This window comes from Heloderma suspectum, chromosome 4 (genome assembly GCF_057233095.1).
Source record: "Heloderma suspectum isolate Gila_16-S chromosome 4, 16-S_ref, whole genome shotgun sequence".
Taxonomy (NCBI): Eukaryota; Metazoa; Chordata; class Lepidosauria; order Squamata; family Helodermatidae; genus Heloderma; species Heloderma suspectum.
The window spans coordinates 100,270,274-100,291,053 of record NC_139461.1 but is presented as its reverse complement, the minus strand read 5'-3'; the positions used below and the strand labels follow the sequence as shown (position 1 = coordinate 100,291,053).

Here is a 20,780-nt window from a genome sequence, read left to right as displayed (position 1 = left end):
GCTGTGGATCTGAAACTTGCCTGCAGAAATGTTTAATGCGAACTGGTTTATACTGCAAGCAACCTCAAGGGTTGAAGCTGCACTTTTTCCAGTAGCCACAACCATAGAGATGACTTTCATGGATTGTACACAACCTAGTATACATCTAAGGAAAGTAATATTATCGGGTCATATTGTACACAGTTTTAAAGTTGTTGTCCACAACTGAGTCAAGCCCCAACCTAACTTAGGTTAAACCAGTGGTATCACCATCATCTCTTTGAGTGAAGACAGACAGAATTTATATACATAAATCATATATTATATTTATATAGTATCGTAGAAAAATTAAATTGGCCCCATATTGCGACTGGATCTGAAAAGAAAGAAGAGTACTAGTCTACCCAAAGCAATTCATAAGATGCACCAAGAGTAATTAAATGACTAGTGAAAGTTGTCATTTAAGATCTCAAATGAACTTTCATAGGAAAAAAATGTTATTGAGAAGAATAGCTAAACAAACATGGGTGAACATTACACCAAATGAGATACAATGGCCTGGTTCAGATATTGCATTTCTGGTCCAGGAAACCATGGTTCATTGGACTGGGATATGCCCTCCTCCCCTCATGGGTCCAGCTTAATACAAGACTTCCTGGTTTGTTAAACTACAGTTCAGCATGACATCTGAACCAGGAAACTGTGGTTTGAACGCTCCCTACAAACCAGGACTACAAACCTTCATTCATGCTTAGCAATCCTCACTTGTAAGGAGCACTGAAACCAGCTCCCTGGGTTGGAAAACTTTGGGTTAAAAAATCAGGAATGGTTCTGTTAAGCCAGGCGCACAAAGGAAGGAGGGAGGTCACAGGCACATTCCTAATCCAACAAACCAGGCAGGTGGTGTTCCACCAGTTCTGGAGCAGACTACACTCTCTGTAAAGCATCAGATGCACAGTCTGGGGCATGTTAATGGAGTCATCTTTATCACTGGAGACTCCGGTCACTTTGGTGGAATGAAGCGCATTCTGTCAGCTTAGGCTATTACTCCAAATGTGACCCCTTCTAGACAGAGGGCCATTCCAGAGGCCATTCTGGAAACTTCTAACTTGCGTTACTGCAGTGTAACGTGCTTTACGTGAGGCTGCCACAAGACTCTTTGTTGTCTCTGCTGCAGACAGTTGCCCTCCAACTCAAGCTGGGACATGGGAAAATTCTAGCTGCCTGTCTCTGTCTCTCATAGTGTACGTGGAGAATAATTGGGTGCACAGCCTTGAAATTATCTGCAAATATGAACTGTGTCTTGTTGCCTGAACACAATGCATGCACGATGTGGGTAGCAGGTTTTTCTTCTCTTGATAGAGGGGATTCCTGGTGACTGAAGGAGCCTTGTCCAAATAACCTGAACGTGTCTTCCTTCTTTACCTGGGGAGTGGTTCTTTATGCAATATATGGTGCCTTATCTCTGTTCACTGAGCGGACAATCCACTCTCATGCCATCCTGTTCCACGTAGACCAGATAATGCCAGCAACAACAACAAAAAACACTCCAGAGACTCTCAAGAGCATCTCCCTCTATCCAATTAATGCTGCATCGCTGCAACTGAGAGTACTGCAAGGCCTTTCAGCCCTTACATCCAAGAAGTGTCCTACATATTACAGTGCCACATAGTGATTGCTTGTTCCTTGAGTTGTGGGGAGGGACATCCTTCTTGCAAGCTGGAACTTGCCCTCCAAGCAGCATGGTCAATTTCTCCTTCACAAGTGGAAGAATCAGGAAGAGGTCCTTTCTGTCAGGTTGCCCCAGAGGTCTCCTGCACCTGCCAGGCTGGAAGTGGCATTGCCAGGGACCTTCCATCAGGGCCTGTCTGCTCCTGGGTTTATCCAGGGATCAGCTCCAGTCTCCCCAAGCTGAGCTTCACTCTCCCCTGCCAACCACCCCCCTCTCCCAAATTCTTGGGCAAGGCTTCCTACTGCTCATGCTCAGTGTGCACAAACCAACACACTGAAAAAGTGTACACATGCCACATCCCATTTGTTTAATCCCAGTTTCCCCAAAACTGTGACACATTGATTTGAATTGAATAACTAAAGATATGCAGCCAAACGGGTGATTTAGGTATCCAACCAATACCTAAAATCCAGTCTTCCTTCCTCCTGCCTAAACCCTATCCCAACACAGCGTGAGCCAATATGTTGTAGCGGTTGGACGGTTGGACTGGGAGCTGGGAGATCCAGGTTCTAGTCCCCACGTGGCCATCAAGTTTACTGGGTGACTTTGGGCCAGTCCCTGAGTCAGCCCAACCTACTTCACAGGGTTGTTGTGCAGATAAAATGGGGAGGAGGAGGGCCATGTAAGCCACCTGGGTTCCTTCCAAGAGGGGGGGAAAGGTAGGGTATACATGTAGCAGCAGCAGCAGCAACAAACACAACAGGCTGCCCTATCTCCGGGCTCCTGCATGTTTCGTCTCCCACGCCTGTCAGGCCCTCCCGCTTCCCAACATAGCACACAGCTCCCTCGCTGCAAGGTGCTTCTAACCAGTTCTACCCCACTGATCCTTACAGCCAGCCACACGCCCTGAGAGGTGCCTAGGAGCGCGTTCACACAAGACACTAGACCGCAGCGCCTGTGGGTTTTCCTCACCCTCCGAGCGCGCACGTGGGAACGCTGATCAAGGCGACTCAGAAGTGTGGAAGAAAAGTACTGTCAAGGCCGCGACGCTCCCCAGATTTTGCACGAGGAAAAAAGCTACATGGGCGGGAAATGTAAAAAAGGAAGAAAAAAGAGCCACCTGCGACAGCGGCATTCGACTGCGTGACAGCGATGAGAGATAAGAGGAGGCCGCCGCCGCCGCCTCACGGGCCATTTTGATCCGGCAGCCCCACGGCGCTCGAGCGCGCTCCGGCAGCCTCTCTCTCGGCTTGCTCTGAACGGACCCGTCCTTGGAGGGGGGAAGCGAAGGGGGCAAAAGGGAAGGAGACACCGTCATACTCCCAGCACCGGGCGGCGCTTCCAGCTCCCTCCCTCCCTCCGCTCAGCCTATTGTGGAGACCGGTCTTCCCGTCCCCGAAGAACCGCTATATTTCACGCGCTGCAAATAAACGCTCCTGGCTAATCGCCCTCCCTCTCCCCTCCCCGGCCCCTGAGAGCGGCTGGCTGCTGACGCTGCTCGTCACCAACCTTTGCCGCCGCCGCCGCCGCCCCCCTCGTCGCTCTGGTTAAACTCGAAGAGGAAATCGAAATCAAACTCGGGGTCCTCCTCCAGGCCGGTCATGGCTTTTCTAGGTAGGGAGACGGAGCCGCCGCCTCCTTCCTCTTCAGCGAGGCTGGGAAAGCGGCAGCGGCGGAGCCCCCCGCGGCTGCAGCCCCCGAGGCACCTGTTGCGGGGCTGCGGCTGTGGGCGCCCGGCAGCGCTTGCACGGCCCCCTCCGCGCCGCAGGGGCCGGTCTGGCGCTGGCCTCCCTCCGTCCAGCCGCCGGGCGCGCCGCTCGCTCGCAGCTCCCGGGGCTCCAAGCCCGCCGCGCAGCCCCCCCCGGGTCGTTGCAACGCGACCCTCGGGCGAGCGCCGAGCGCGGCCGCCTTCTCTCTCGCTCGCTGCCGGGCTGTGGGATCCTCCCCTCCCTGTGTGTATCGACACCCGGAAACATCCACAACCGAGTTTGCCGGCGCTGCCCGCCTCTCTCCGGTTCCTCATTTTAAAGCGAGCCCTCGCCGCTGCTCAGGTTACAGCCCGAGGGGGGCTGTGCTTCGCCCCTGGCTGGGCCACCTGTCCGAGTGACACTCCGGCAGGCTTCCGCCTGCGTCTTGGGGACGTCAGGATGAAACGTGGCCCACCTTCTCCACCTCCCGGTCAGGTGGCTTGCACAAGTAAAACCGAAGTCGTATTCACTGCCAGCCAGCCCCCAACTCCATTGCGTACGTGTGGCTTGGGGAACTGATGAGGTTTGAAAGTTGCCTCATTTTATTTTTTAGCAGCCATGCACGGCTCGTTCTCTCCGGGAAACATTTGTTACCTTTCTATACCTCCCGATAGCCAAAGCTCCCTGGGCAGTTCACATAAATTAAAACAAGTAAAAAAAGAAAAAAGCAGACACAGATTACAAAATATATGGAGACCTAACACTGGGAATGCCTGATTGGCCACAGGACTCCAACATGTGTCCCCTGGGTGCTTCCGAACAAGGCTTTTATTTCACCATCACCCGGACTTTCCCCCAGAATTTTACAGGGGGTCCAGACCTACTCATCTTCCACTCATAACCTTCCTGTGTTTTCCCACCACTTCTTCCATCTTTCCCCTTACTGTGGAAAATCCATTAAGGACGGGGGGGGGGGGGAGAAAGACAGAATTGCTGCAAAATGGGTCCTGGGTGTTAGCAGTAGGAGCCCTCCATCTGGAAGCACCCCGTGCATAAGAACCTGTCTCTGCAGGGCCCCTGAAAGGTTGTTTTTTAAGGTGTGTGCGTGGGGGGGGGGTATACTCAAGGTGGTCCAATATTAAATTAAAATTAAATTCAAAATTTATCCCAACTGTATTCAAAAGATACATTAATATGATAGAATAGTAGAAAGACTAAAAGTTCACTGTTTAGGGCTCACTGTTTGGGCAACTACAAATGTATGAGAATTATACTACATGTTCTTATTAGAACAGAAGATCTACGAACTCCAGATCTGCTTCAGGAATCTTGCTGTACAAATCTCTTCTCAAAGACAAGTGTACTATCATGCTTGCAGTGTGCCCACTTGCCAATTAGATGTGGGTAAAGATGAAATCCAGGAAGTCTGGCATACAGGCACCAAAACTGTTAGCATGTGTTCTTCCTATGTGATGATTTCTGTCATGGCATTCTTGCGTATGAAAATCAGAGCATGAGAAACAGCCCACAATTAATGGATCCTCACTGCCACAAAGCAACAGTCTAGTACTCGCATTTTAACTTCAGTTCTTCATTATGCACAACAACATTTGTAGGGATTAAACTATGGCTCTTCTTCATTGCTTTTCCTCACATGCAAAGAAGAAAATATCAGTTACCTATATTTTCTTGCTTTTAGGAAGTGAGAGAGATGCTGCCTTTGCAAAGGGCAACTATTCCATTCTTTGAAACAAACAGAAATAGTTACTCTTAACTTCAGAGCCACTGCGATATGCATGGGGATAATGGAAACTACTGCTGGATTTTCCAGCAGTATTGTAATACCAAACTACCATTGGTCACTGTAGTGATGCTACAAGAGGTAGTTCCAGTAGTCAATAGCTAATTCAGACTTCCGCATCCTGGCACCCACGAGATGTCTTGGACTGTAACTCCCATCATTCCCAGCCAGCATGGCTCAGTATTTTGCCAAACAACTAAGTGAAACAACCAAGTGATAAGCCCCAAACAACCTTGTGATAAGCTGCCAAACCTGAATATTTGAGCAGTCTTGATCCATTTTTGTTTCTTTTGATGTGAGTACCTTTGGTCAATCACATGATCAGTTCTTATGCACTGATGCCAGCCCAACTTGCCCTTTGCAGTGACTGTGTTGTGTTCAACCACATGTACACCCACAAATGTGGAAAGAACAACTTTTCTATGAACAGTAAATCCGAATGGAACTGTTGAACTGGGAAATTCAATCTGCAGTAAGCAAGAGAGGACCAAACTTTACAGATTGATCTCTTAACTTATGATGAATAGTTTTCCTTGGGAAAGAATATGTATGTTTGAAATGCATTGGGGAAATTTGGAAACCAGCTTGTAAATAAATTTGTCTTGCGTCTATTGTCTTTCCCCCCTCTCTTCATTCTTGGGCATTCACAAGATGAGTTCAGCACAGTAATCCACTTTAAAAGTAAACATTGGCTGAATTCCCGTTTTTTAAGTAGTGGTTGGATGAATTCATCATTAGTATGGCTTGGATATTCAAAGAACTAGAGTTATTCCAGTTGACTATGGCATCTTAACCTTTTCATTGTTTCAATTTTGTATGAGAACACTTCCATCCCTCACTTTCTTTTTTTTATATATATATTTCCCCATTTTTTTCTGCAGTGTTTTTGAAATCCCATTCAAAATAAGAAAGGGAAAGCCTTGTGCCTAACTTCCTATTAAGTGAAAAACATCTACACTTTATGCCATAAACAACACATCTTTGGAGGGATAAGGAGTGATCAGGAATGGGAGGGGTTGGCTGAAATATGTGGAACAGCCATCAGGGAACCTGGGAAATGATAGGGTTTCTATTTCACTTCACTGGCAGACAACATTCTAATTGCCAAAGGTTTCCAGTTTCCCAGAGCAAACTGATCAGAAAACCCTTGTATCTTCTTGGCTAACTGACACATTATGAAGCCTTCAAGATGAATGGAGGTTGCCAGTTTGTGTGGGCTGGTGATTTTGAGAATGTATTTGTATATAACTACAGCTGACCTAGACCACACAAAACCTCTCATCGTTCTGTAGCTGTGTGTATATAAATGTGGTACTAATGATATTGCTTGCAGCTGATCCACAAAATATTCCAACCAAGTAGACTCCAAGTGAAGGGGGGGCATTATCTACTCCTGATAATTATTTTATTCATATGCTGTGAAATGCCAGACCTCTTCTTCAACCAGGAAGCTGTGCTGTGTTGCAACCAAGGTCAACTGAACCTGGTCCAGGTTCCACAATTGCAGAATCTCAATAAAGTTCCCCACGTACACCAGATGTATAATATATATGGTCTTGGTCCCAATAATTGTAACAGCACCTTTGTTTTTATGGTGCCTGCACAGTAACAGCTAGAGATGTATATCGGATTTGGCCAAAGCAAGAACCGAATCACTCTCCTTCAGACAATTTCTGGTGCTTCTGAAGGGGAAGTGGGCTTCCCTTCAAAGTGACCATAGCCAAAGCTGGACCTTGCATAAAGCTTCATTAGCAATTTGGCTTCAGAAAGGCAGTGTGCTTCCAAAAATAGTGTATTTTGCTTTCATTTCTCTAAATGCTGATGAGAGAGGAAGGGAGGGTTTGAGTGAATGACAGGTCCACCTTGTAATGAGAGGACACATTTTACTTTTGGGGAGGGCAAGGATGGGACTGTGCAATGGTATTCTTCCGGTGCCACCAGACATCAATACGAAAAAAGCCTTCAGCTGTTTTTCAGTCATTGTAACTCCTAGATCCTGCACGTACCCTTCTGAAACTTTGCAGGTTACTTGCCTGGAGATGCTTCTATGATGTCTGCCATTTTCATACAAATTGCCCAAAAAACCACAGGGGGAGGGAAGGGGAAGCAAATCACCCCTCCCCTCCCCATTGTGAGGAGTCCACTTCCATATAAACCACTGCATGTATTCTTCTTGCACTTTTCTTACTTAGAGAAACCTCCGTGCTGTCTGTCATTTTCAGAAGAATGGTCCACAAGGAACACAGAAGGATAAGTGCATACTTTTTGGGGTATCGTCAAAATGTAAAGGCTGATCTTGCACAAAAATCCCTGGCCAATTCACTTGAAATTTGGCAGGCTTGATTCCCACAGAAGGAGAAATTCTACCTACAAATTTAATCTAATTCTGCCAAGAAATTTTTAAAAAGTTATTGACAGTTCCCTTTAAAAAATATCAGAGTATAAAAGTGTATAGCACAAACCCCACTACACCTAACTTTCTGACATTTGTCAGGCATAAACCTCTCCTAAAGGGCTACTATGCCTGCAAATGTCATCCATTTCTGACAAACAGAGCAAACATTATAGCCATTTTTAAATTTCCCATGCTTGTGAATGGGAGGTCCAAGTCTCAGATTTCCAAATCCCAATTCAAGTTCAATACCTACATGAAAGTGGACAGCCTTGAAATTGATCCGAGCAGAATCAGGCTGTTTTCCAAAGTACCAATCAGAGTCAGAATAAAATCTTGAGGTCGGTGCACACCGCTAATAATGGCATTTCAGTGGTCAATATGATAGCATGACAAGCTTTAGGAATGGACTACTAAGTTACAATTCACAAGTTAGTTAAACTGAAGCAACTTGTTTCAAAATTATACTAATGTAGCTTAAAGCGAAATACTTTAAAGTTTGACTGTTTTGTGAATCAGGCCAACTACACAACTCCTTTGAATTCTGTTTCCCCCTTCCTCCATAAGAATTTCTAGTCTTTTAGGAGGGTGAGTAGCCTTAGTACATATTACCACATATTACTTAGCTGCAGCACCCACTAGTGCCAACTGTTATAAAAACCACATGAGAAAAGGGAATTTTAATGAGAGATATATGCAATGTATCCAAAGCACTGCACTAGCTCTTCACATTACAAAATGTGCTAGTCTCTCACTCACACAGTACATGTACACTTATTCTGGAGTAATTCCAGAAAAGAGTGGTAGTTTAGTGGGGCTATTCCATAGTAAGTGCTTCCAAGACTACAACCTAAACTGGTTGGTGGGTTTTTTTTCCCCATAAGAAGCCATTATTTGCAGAGTTTTATGATTATTAAAAATAAAGTTTGTTATAAACAAGGCTTTAATTCTCTTCTTGGAACTATAGTGCTTTCACATTTGCCAAGATAATTTTAAAGTCTGCAACATGCAAATGACCTCACCGTCCCAGAAGCCAGGACTGTGGGGCTCCCAGATCTTCAAGGCTATATTTCAAAGGAATCGTCGTTAAAAGCAGTTATGGAAATGGTATTCCGCTATAGACTCTGGGAATCCCATTTCCAGGCTGATGGCTGGAAGGTCTATCACAGAGTGCCAGGAAAATACCATTTTTTCCATGAGATCCATTATGCTTCTCCCCCCTCCTACTTTCCATAACAAAGTCCTATATTGCCTTACACATTTTCTATTATAGTTTACACTGCTCTGGCAAACATCTGCTCCTGGTTTCCCCACAGGCAATTTATAGAATCTGACACTGAACTGGTGGTAGCCACTGGCCCTTAAAACTGTTGCTTCAAATGTTCCTAACAGACATGCACCCTGGTCTTCTTGACAATGAACTAGCCAAGAACTCTGATGTTGGGCAAGGGTGTGTGCGCGTGCGTGTGTGCATGACAGACAGCGTGCGCAAGAGAGAGCTGGCTTCGAGTGAAAGAGCTTGTTGTTATTGATTTAAGAGGCACATCTGCACAGCCAACTGGGAAGACAAACTGCAGATATGTTGTGTAATATACCAGCCTTCCCTGCCTTTGCTGGCTTTTGATTACTTCTTTGCTCCCAGCTGTTTGTTCAAAGTTTGCAAGGCTGAATCACCAGGGTATGTAAAAAAAGAAAAGAAAAAAAATCATCTCATCTTTAAAGAGATGAGATTTATCATCTCTTTGAGATGATAAATCTCAAAGAGATTTTGAGATTCTCAAAATTTGAGATTTTGAGATTCTCAAATCGCCTCATCTTTAAAACTACCATCCAGCAGAATCACCAAGGTAATTTTAAAATGGAATTTGAGGGGGATGAAGAAGAACCAAAAATGGTGGAAGAATAGACAACTTTGTCCTACTTCTAGCTGCTGTTTAGAAGTTAAACTACCCAGACTTAACCCAACAACAAGCCATAGATTGTTGATTGAAAGCAGAAGCGACGAGCATGCTGGAGGCAGCCCCCACACTCACTCCCACTTGGCCACAGCAGTTCCTAAGGTAAACAGCCCACGAATTGCCATTATGTGCGAACTGAGTCATATACTACTAACACAATCACCACTCTGCTTCCTTTAACTCAGGAGTGGGAACTAGATTTTGTGACCCATTCGGCATTCTGTAGCCGCTCTGGACACTATATATATATATATATATGTGTGTGTGTGTGTGCGCGCGCGCGCGCATGCGCGTGCACCATGGTAGTGGGGAGGTGTGCCTTACCAGGGGCATGGCAAAAATGCCCCCTACAGTTGCCCACCCCTGCTTTAACAAGAGCAGACTCTCAAAAAGCAGCACAGCTGTATCTGAGATCTGGAACATTGAAGGTATAGGCCACTATCCAACAAGAGTTAGTTATACTTAAAACCATTGAAATCAATGGGCTTAGACATCTCCAGTTCTGTGTTGGATTGTGGCCATGGTCTCTAGCTTTTAAACACAACAAAGCTATATTTAATATTATGGGCAGATCCCCACAGCTATATGACCAGACAACTTCTAAAACATCTTTTTAATAGACTGGCTGTAACAATCAACTGTATTAGAGGAAGTTTTTGGAGATATGTAGCCATTGGCACAGGTGCAGCCTGATCCACAAACTATTTAAGGTGAAATGTAATGACTGTAGGAATCAAAGTGAGGAGAAGTCAGAGCTGGGACTAGGCTTTAGCTTCTTTAGCATGGTGCCACCGATGGGCCCCCGTGGTGCCAACCTGGGCCCTTGCCTGGCACTGGCCCCACCATTATCAACCAACCACCTGTTGGTGGTGCTGCCCCACTGTCCAGTGCAGTCCTTCCCACCAATGTGCTTTCCAGGCAGGCTGTATTTTCATTATGATCTACAACAGGCAGCCACCATCGTAGATTCTGCAAAATACAGTGCCCAGTGTCAATACCAGGCATTGCATTTGGGGGAATCTATGATGGTAACCACCTGCTGTGGATCATAAAGAAAACAATTAAAGGCTCAAGCAAGTTCCAGACAGGTGTCGAGAGGAACTTGAAACTGAATAAATAAAAATGCAAATTTGCCCTGTTGGACATATATTACCCAGGGCACACCCTAACCAAAGGTGGGCTAAAATCTGATGCAACTAAAATATAGGGCATAGCTAAAATGCCTAGTACACAGAGCAGGCTTGATTTCTACAGTGAATCACTTACCTAACACAGTTTCATTCCAAACACAGCAACAGTGATAGTACCATTAAGACAGTTGTTGCCCAAGATGTTGAGTTTTACTGGATGCCACTCCATGGAACATCATTCAAGGGGTTAAAGCAGGGGTGCAGAACCCCAGCCCCAGGGGCCAAATCTGGTCCACCTGGGATCTTAATCCAGCCCTGTGGGGTTCCCCAGAAGGCCACACTCCCTTCCCTGTTCCCACCCCTTTCCTCTGACTACCAATTGATGGTGGTTTCCTGGCTTTTTTGCATTTCTTTCCCATTCTAAAAGGTTGAAATGCTTCTCCTAAAGCTTAGTTGCTGGCTGTAGGAGCTTTAAGCTAAAATATGCTGGTATTTTGGCTCTACTCCTTTTGCCTTTGTGCCCCCCTTATCTGAAATGGAATTCGGCTCTTGGGCCAAAAGAGGTTCATTACCCCTGAGTTAAAAGTACTACTGAACAGAAGCACCTGTGTTGAAGCATTACAATGTGAAAGAACTAGTAACTGACTGAGTAAATGTCAGTTCTCCAGGATTAGATGCTACTGGCTTAAATCTAACGTTGGGCGAGTGGACATCCACTTGTGGAATGAGACTTCCCCATGCTCTCCTCCCCCCTGCAGCCCCTAAATCTATTCCAGAAGGTCCCCCAACTCACCAGTGCAGATTTGGGGGTGGGGTGGAGGCAGGTTGGGGTAGGGGAAATCTGTTCCGCCCATGGTTTCCATTCCATTGGTGGAATGACACTGTTGGACCCAAGCCACTGTATTGGTGCAGAAAGACTCTCCTGTGGCATATGCTTCCAAAGCACTGAGAACTACCCAGACGACTTCTGCTCTGGTAGAAAATGTAATACTGGGAATAGCATTTGAACCTTAGAAGCAGACGGCAAAGTATTCAGAAAAGCTTAGAATCAAGCACTTCCGAGAATCCAAAGATGCCTGCTAACACTACAAAAATATCAACTACAAGGGCTGTTTACGGACAAAGAGTTAATAATTGCTTGTGTCCATCCAGAAGCATAAGAAGGTGCCTCATACTGAGTCACTGGTGCATTTTGCTCAGTATTGGTTACACCGGCAGTAGCTCTCTAGGATTTCAGATAGGGGTCATTCCCAGCCCTAACTGAAAGTGCCAGGGATTAAATCAGGAACATTTTAGAATCATATAATAGAATAATAGACTCATAGGGTAGGAAGGGGCCTACAAGACCACCAAGTCCAACCCACTGCTCAAAGCAGGAAGCCTGATTCCCAGGTGGTCTCCCATCCTTGTACTAACCAGGGCTGACCCTGCTTAGCTTCTGAGATCAGGCACATCCAGCCCTTTACTCATGCTTACCACTGAGCTATGACCCCACATCCTAATATCCCCTATATTTATCCAGAGCATATATAAAACAAGGAAGAACAAATTCTGAGGGTGAGGATGTTGTTATATAACCTCATGATGTCATATCTGCCTATCGCAGCACTGAAGCTGGAGGGAAAAATCAAACGCTTACTGTAAATGATGGTCTTGTAAACCATAAAAGGTACTATTTCATTACATCGGTTACTATACATCAAGCAGAAGTGTGGAAATGCGGATGTGACTGACTGGTGATGCAGCTGCTTACAGGCTGAATAGATCTGCAGAGCACTAAAGGTCTTGAGCCAATGGTAACCAAGTGAGAAAGCAAATGTACCTTTGTAAAATGCCTATAACAGCTTTCCCCAACTTGGCTCCCACCAAATGCATTGGACTACAACTTCCATAATTCCCAGCCAACATGGCAAATGGCTGCACTGGCTGCGAATTATGGAAGTTGTAGTCTAACATATCTGGAGGGCACCAGGTTAGGGAAGGGTGGCCTAATCTCATGACAGAACAAAGGACACTGTTGCACCATTGAAGTACAGAGAAGGTTTTGAACACTGTAGCTTGTGACTCCATCGAGAGGCAAGAGTGATAAGAAAACTTATTAGACACAGAGTATTATTTTGCTGAAGACAAAGGTGGGGGTGGGGGGAGAGGGAAAAAGATATTAGGAGAGAGAGAAATAGCAGGAACCAAAGTATCCTGTTAGTGGGTGGGTGGGGAGAAGTAGTACTGGGGAACACCATCAGAGAACTGGAACTGAAGGCAGTAGCCATTTTGATGTCAGCTACATAAAAAGAGCTGCAGAGTATTAAATTTGTTTGTTGTACATTCCAGTCTCATGCAGCATCATTTTTAAAAGTTTGCAGCAGCAAATATTATGCAAAATACTTGAAGTCAAGGATCAAAACTAGAGAATCTGACAGGGAACTTCTGCCTTTAACAGCTACGTGACAGAAAGAAATTAGGTGCTGCATATGCAGTGTGAATAGACTGATTTGTTTAATATTTTAATGTTTGTTTTTCTATCTAGTTTTTATCCAGCCATTTTGACCGCATTCAAAGTGACTGCCTTTGTTCTTTCCTGCCTGGTCTATGATAATCTTTAAACTCATGTTAGCCTACATGCAAATGCATGGATCACTTTTCACATATTCCTAGGTTTATCTGATTCAGGTGCACCCAAACCTGAGGGAAAGGCCTGTATAACTTGTGAGCTGTCAGACTCAGCACAGCCCACCAGCCAGGTTGTCAAACCTAAGAAGTATTTTACACGCAGACTCACACACTGATTTTGCAGTCCTACATATACGAGGGGATCCTGGTGAGCCACCATCAGCTTTGTGGTTCACAAGTTGTACAGCCTTTCTAAAGGGGATTACAGATACCATTACTACTACTACTACTACTACTACTACTACTACTATTACCTGCCTATATACAAATACTCTAGGCAGCATACAAAGTTTAAAACAATTCAGCAAAAAATAAATAAATCCAACAATAGAAACAACACAACCTAAAAAGTGGTGAGTATACAGCCAGAAGACGAACTGATCATCAGTATTATTACCCATTTCAAGAAGAGGCAGTCTGTTAGTTCATCCAAGAGTCTTGGTGCACCTTAAGGTCTAACAAATCTGGTGCACCTTAAGGTCTAACAAATCTGATGGTATTGCATTATCCATGTACACGGTGAAGAAAATTTTGCCACACATCCTCAAAAACTTGGGGATGCAGGGTAGTGGTAAAACTCTTTTCACCACATGGCCCAAACCACAATTTGAAAACTGATTTCAACCATGGCTATAAGCTGTGGTTGAAAGCAAACCATGATTAGGGGAAATGCCAGTACCTACATAATGCCATACCACAGTTGGCTCCAAAAATGGAAGGGAGGGGAAAAACTCATGTGTGAAAGGGAGAGAGATAGAGCCACATAATGTCTGCAGTGCACCAGATAATTCAACTGAAAGAAACAGAAATAAGTACAAAAATAAACAAAAGTGAAGTGGCCTACTCATAACAGAGTGTTTTATGAACCGTTGTCAGAGGCCAGAACCCTCAGTCAATTTATACCACTATAATGCCACATGCGCTAATGTAATGTGACTGGGATGAGTATATAATAAGCATTTTTAAAGCTGCATGTAGTTTACATGTGATTTGTCATTGCTGATGTTGCATTGCACACTCTGCTCATTTTACAACTTGGGAAAATAACCAGCAGTAAAACTCCAGAAAGCAATTAGAAATATATATACATATATTTGTATGTATAAACAAATACATACATATTACTAATGATCCAGAAATCGTTTCAAGCAAACACCTGTAATTTCCAATTTTTCTTGATTCTAATTATAGTGGAAGCTCAGGAGACCTCACTGAGACTTATTTTCACTTGGGAAAGACTGAAGGCAAAAGGAGAAGGGGACGGCAGAGGATGAGATGGCTAGATAGCATCACCGATGCAGTGAATATGAACTTGAGCACACTCTGGGAGAGAGCGCAGGACAGGAAGGCCTGGCGTGCTATGGTCCATGGGGTCACGAAGAGTCGGACATGACTGAACGACTGAACAACAACAACAAATCAGGTCAATTACTGAATAGATGGTATGACCCAAACACAACAACTGAACAACAATTAATCTGTCTCTTCTTGCAACTCAGCTCTTTTTGAATTTTGTCATAGCAAGCTTCCCAAAATCCAGATTAAAACTTTTTTGGTCTGCTTTCACACATTAAAGATTGTCTGCATGGAAATCACTTGTATAAGAAAAAGTATGACACCTGCATAAAGATAGTTACGTCTGCAGAGGCATGCAACCCCAGTGGGCCGAAGCCCCTGATTGCTTCTCCAGAATTGAATTTGGCCTTTGGGCTGAAAGATGTTGTCACTCCTGCCCAAAAGACATCAAAGTCAGTGCTAGGTGAGACTCTCTAGGGAGAGCACTCCAGGGCCACCCTGTCCCAACAGGGAAAAAAGCTCTCTCTCTGGTCAGCTGACCTCCAAAAGTGGGCTAACCTGAGAAAAGGCTTCTGATGATGACTGAATGGAGGACTGTCACACAGGATAGATTTCTAAATGGAAGCCACTTATTAGTAGCTATCGGAGGAGGTGTGAAGTGGCCTAAGTGTAGATGAGACAAAGCAGAGAGCTTTTTACCTGATGTCTTTACTCTGTCCTGGTGTGCATATGAGTGAAGATCAAAGGAAAAAGGGGGTAGAGCAGGGCTTGATAAAGCCACATAATTACTTGAAGAGCCTTAAAAAGGAGGCCAAAGGGAAGCAGAAGAAATAAAAGAAGAGGGCTCTCACTGACTCCTACCATCAATTATCCACACCAGTGATGATGTAAAAAAGTCTCCCCAATCATTTCCATGAAGTTGGCAGTCACAGGCCTCCTTCCTCATCTGATCACACCTCTGCACCTCACAGATGCCTGTGGTTGTCGGCCCACATCACACCCAGACCTCTAGCCTCTTTTTTTCTTTTGAGGAAGTGCTTCATTTTGGTTAGGCTTCCATGAGTTTAAGGCCTGGAACCGCGCTACAAATATTCATGAAACTGCTGAAGTGAGATCATTTGCATTTCTTTTTTCAAGCATTTTAAAAAAGCCTCAGCCACAACCACTGAAGTGCTAAGAGACAGAAGTTACTAAAGTTGCAATTTAATCTGAATATGAGGTATTTGAATGTTTTCTGATTCACAGTCACTAAACAACAGATGTAGTTAACCGTGCTCTTCCAAGAATTGTTCTGTAGAATAAATCTATCTAATGATGGATGAAATATTCCAGATAATGAAAATATCTATGCATGAAATGTAGATTCTGTGAAGCAGTATATCTGACAGTGGTGTTCCCAATGAAAGGAGACTCAGGGTGCAATCCTATGTATATCTAGACAGAAAGGGGTCCTACAACCTCCCCCCCCCCCCATGCTGGGAGTTGAAGGACTTTTTTTGTCTGAACATACATAAGATCACACCCTTATAGTTCAATACTATACATGTTTACTCAGAAGTAAGTCCCATCATGTTCAGTGGTGCTTGCTCCTAGAATAGTGTGCTTAGGATTTCAGCCTAAGACTGCAATTCTATATCCACTTACATGGTATTAAGCTCCACTGAACTCAGTGGGACTTGCTTCTGAGTAAACGTGTAGAATTACACTATTAGTGGACCACTGGCCATCTCTCAGTTATGTTTCAGGTGTAACATTTCACCTGTGAAAACCATGAGGGAGGTGAATTTCAGGATTATGTGTAAACAGACCCACAATGTCTTGAGTCATAGCATCATTAATTTCTAAATAAACACAGGGCAACACATTTATACTATCAAAGCAAAGACTCTTTCAAAACAGAAGCTTTCTTTGAAAGATTAAGGCATTAAATGTTACAATTTACACAGTGGTACTAAGTCCTCTTCAAGAAGATAAAGTGTTCACTGCACCTGCTAACAGATGTAGTGCGCAATCCTATGCCTCTTTAGACAGAAAAGGCATTCTCAACATTCCCCAGCCAGCCATGCTGGGAGTTGTAAGACTTTTTCCTAAACATGCATAGGATTGCACCCTTTTATGGAGATATTATTAAAATAAGATCTAAGTTACAGCCCAAAGCAGGCTCTCATTCAAATTTTTTTTTAAATAGTGATAACCTTTTAAATACACTTTTATGCTGTGAACATTCATGTACCTTTCTATGCAAATATTGCCATATAATATTGTACTTAGCGTTGCTATAATTACAGATATACACTTTTCCAATATTTTTATATCAGACAATGCTGACTTTTTCAATATCGCATGGTATGAAAGAATAATCTCAATATGGTATTATTTAAATCAACAGAGTTGGCCTTGGCTTTTTTCTCTTTTTAAAATAGTTGCTTACTGTAACTGACTGATATTGCAAACATTATCCTGTATCTGCTATTTTGTTCATGACAGGGGCCCCAGTCTTTCTTACCTTTGACTTTAATAGAACTGTTCTGGATGATAGTAGGAGTACAACTGAAGGTTGCAGTCCTATGCACACTTACTTGGGAGTAAGCCCTATTGATCATCATGGGACTGACTTTTGGGTAAATACTGCAGTTTCCAAACCAGTCCCTCTCCATGTAGCCTGAGGAGTCCTAGGAGTTGCAGGACTTTTTTTCTGTCTAAATGTGCATAGGATTACACACTTAATGGAACCACTCTAGTGTGAGAAGTTCATTTTGCTTTTGTGCGCGACAATTACCATCGCATCAGAAAAGCTTGCTTTACAATTGGACCTGTTTGAAGCACCGGTCAGGGGGGAGAAAGTGATGCTTAGGATAATCCAACCAACGAACAAGAGAGACAGTTTTGGAGCTGAGGTTTCAAACGATTCCTTGACTTAAAAATAAATAAACCTGAAAACTTTTTTGTAAACATTACAAGCGGTTGTAATTATAGGGCGTGCTCCGTCAGAGGTCTCTTCCTCTCTCTCGGTTAAATGATATTTCATCATAATCCAGTCTGCGCTATTGAACGTTAGCATTTAGCGGTGAAAAGTAATTCGATGGGCTGGATTGCTTCTGCACACAGTTAGCTCTGTCAAGCATCGACACGTACAACGCGCAGCGGCAGCCGCGCGCTCTGAGAACTCCACTGTGTCCTGGGATTCCTTTGGTTTCAGGATGAGGTTGCCCCACCCCTCCGGCTCCTATTCACCGGCTGCTTCCATAAGCACTGCTCTGTTGCACATCCCACGTAACCAAGGCGCCTGCCCACACATCACCCGGCAGATAGCTGGCCCACCCCGAAGGACCCCGATGGCCCTTTGAAAAAAAAAAAGGGCGAGGGCGAGGGGGGAAGCAAGGCTCCGCTCGCGCTTTCTCCCCCGCCGTAAGCTTCATCTCCAGCGCCCAAGGCCGAGATCGGAGCGGGAGAGGAGACACCTATTGGCAAGAAGTCGCAGCAGGCAAACCTCAAGGCTGCTTTGGGGAAACACCAGGGGGACACCGCTTCCCTCCTCCCAATCAGAGCCGCCAGCGCCAAGACCCGGCCAGCCAGTCCGTCCCGCCTTTGCGCGCACACACACTCGGAGCCCGGCGCCTTCCCGGGTTTCCCCCGGCGTGGCCGCCTCTGCCTTCAAGAAGGGCGAGCAAATGTCAAATGCGAAGAAAACTGCCCGGGCGGGGGGGGGGGGGAATGGGGAGAGAATAAGCACGAGCGCTACTTTACCTTCCTCCGCTGATTTCATGCTGCTGCTGCGACGGCTGGACACGCACCCAAAGTTTCTCTTTCACCACTTGGCTGGATCTCGAGGTGCAAAGAGGAGTTGATTAAGAGGGTCACCGCTTGGCATCCGCTCAGTAAAAAGAAAGAGAGGTGAAGGCAGAGGAGGGAGATCTCTTCCTCCCTCTCGTTCAGCTCCCGCAATATAGCCCGTGTCTCTAAAGATCTTGGCGGTGGCGTCGACGTTGGTGTTTCCCGGTCGCCAACGAAACTGGAAAACCAAACCCGGCTTGGGGGGCGCGGGGGGCGGTGGGTGTTTGGCTTTTATTACGGAATAATGCTAGTCTAGATCTTAAGCAGCTCTCCCCAGGGAGACGTCATTGAGATGGGCTTGGACTGGGACCCGGGAGGGGAGAGAGAAAGAGAGAGGGAGGGGGTGTCGTGCAGGCACAAGAGATCCTTCTCCGAAGAGAAGAACGGAGAGAGAGCGCGCGCGCGCTTCGGAAGTTACTCACACACACTCTCCCTCCCTCCTTCTGGTGTCTTATTCGGGGCCGGGGTTTATTTTGATCAGGAAAGTTTGAAGAGTCTCTAAGTCTTCCTCTGACGCACGGCCGCTCAGTGACTGCTGCCTTTTTAAAGCTGGAAAACACCCCCCCTCCCTCCTTCCCCCTCCCAGCCCCTCTCCCCGCCCAGAGCCCCGTGATGTCACAAGTCCTGCGAGCTACTCTCAGCTGCCTTGCAAAGGAGCCAGCCAGCAGCCGCGAAAAACGCTGGAAGCTTGAGGAGGAGAAAGAAGTCCAAGAGGAACCCCCCTCCCCGCGCGCTCCCCTCCGATTCTGCTGAAGAAGCAGATCTCGCCTACCGTCGACACTCGCGATGACAAACCAGAGCACCCACCCAACTCAGTCTGGTTCCAAAGTGGGGGAGCGGGCTGCGTGGGTGGGGGAGCTCTCGTTTAAAACGAGTGAGCAGCACAGAAGTAAGGGAGGGGGAAAGAGGCAACGAAGAGGTGGAGAAGGACGCAAAAACTACGCATGCTGAAATCATTAGGTTAAAAAAAAAATCCTCAGGCTTCCCCCGCTGTGGAAATTTGGAAAAGAGCATCAACTGGCAAGCAGCAGAAAGGAAAATCCCATTCCGCTAAATTACTCAGACTCCGAAAAGTTAGCTTCGATAACTGAGATTTATTGGCTGTTGTTATTATTCTGTAAATATCTGGGCGATGCGGCTGTGAAAAGGCAACACCGGAGCGGGGAGGCGGCGAGGGCAGTTTTAAACCTGCGGCTCCTCCCTCCGCAAAGCAGCCGTCTCCACCCCCCCCCCCCCATAACGCGCGGCGGGCACTCGACAGAAGCTGCAGTATTTTTTTCTGAAGGCCCCGAGTAGTACGCCAGACTTTGGTATCGTCTGTCTCCTTGTGCGTGTGTAACGTTGTATCGCCGCTCCTTCTCTTTCTTTGCCCCATGACTGCCAAAAGGGGAGACCATAATTTCTTTGCTGGAGTTGGCAAAAGGAAGATCGCGGTTAAGATCTCCGGCACACGAAGAAAAGCCCAGTAATAAATCTACTTCACAACGCCCCCTGTGTAGCTCCAAATCAACCTAATGCGAACGCAAGAGGAAGCGAAGCCGAGCCAATGAAGGAGAAACCGGTTCTTCTGTTGCTGAAACCGTGCCCTCCGCAGGCACTGAGCACCTCAAGCGTTTCCCGACCGAAGCGTAGATGAGGACCTTTCAGGAGATTCCTCAGTCCTCATCGAAGTGATCGAGCGGCTTCTAACGGGGGCAGATCTTTGCGATTTCTGTGAAATGCTGGCTTCTCTCTTAGCAAGCGGACTTGGTGTAAGCGTTCCAAAACACTGGGCCACCACAGCTTACCCATGTGCGCGCTGCCCCATCCGGGTGCGCCACGCTGAACGCTCCTACAGGGCTGGGAAAGGAGAGGACCAAGGCCAGCACGTGTACCCCTGTGTGGTTGGTCCCGGAAGGAATTGTGAGCTGAGCCACTCGTCCTGTCGCGCTTAGAATTCACTGAGCACGCTCCATCGAAGGCAAGGGGATCGTGCACGTGTTCGCGGGAGATGTACATACATGTGTGTACTGTGCGGCGTGCCAATTTTATCACCGGCATTGTTTTGAACTCCTCGGTGAGATCTCGTTTTCATAACCCGTATCTCGCCTTTTCTGCAGGCCCTTCTCCTCTGGTTAATCCAGGGTTTGCTCATCCATCCTTTACAATTAATAACTGAGTGGGCAACAGATGCCAGCCGTTTTTGTAAAACAAACAAACCCAGTTAATACGTGCATCCCAAAGACCCCGTTTTTATTATTTTCAAGATGCTCTACGTTGATGTCCCGCTGAGCCCTCCTTTACTACAGATCACCGGGGGAGGGGGGCTCTCACCCAGGCCACGAGGGGCAGCAGCATCCCAGTTCACCCGACAGGCTCCC

At 45.9% G+C, this 20,780-nt stretch overlaps 1 protein-coding gene across 7 annotated transcripts in view; it reads right to left on the bottom strand.

The window, feature by feature from the left end:
• Window positions 1–18,939, bottom strand: part of NFATC1 (nuclear factor of activated T cells 1) — a 171,632-nt gene extending 152,693 nt beyond the window's left edge. For 2 of the 7 annotated variants that reach the window (XM_084850047.1, XM_084850046.1), the window contains exon 1: window positions 3,161–3,679. In XM_084850047.1, coding sequence (XP_084706173.1) covers window positions 3,161–3,674 — 514 coding nt within the window. In that variant the 5' untranslated portion in view covers window positions 3,675–3,679. Of the gene's footprint in view, window positions 1–2,623; window positions 2,718–2,771; window positions 2,975–3,160; window positions 3,680–18,333 lie in introns of those variants that run through there. The other 5 variants (XM_084850048.1, XM_084850050.1, XM_084850049.1 and 2 more) reach the window with 5 other exon arrangements.
• Between the last annotated feature and the right edge of the window lie 1,841 nt (window positions 18,940–20,780).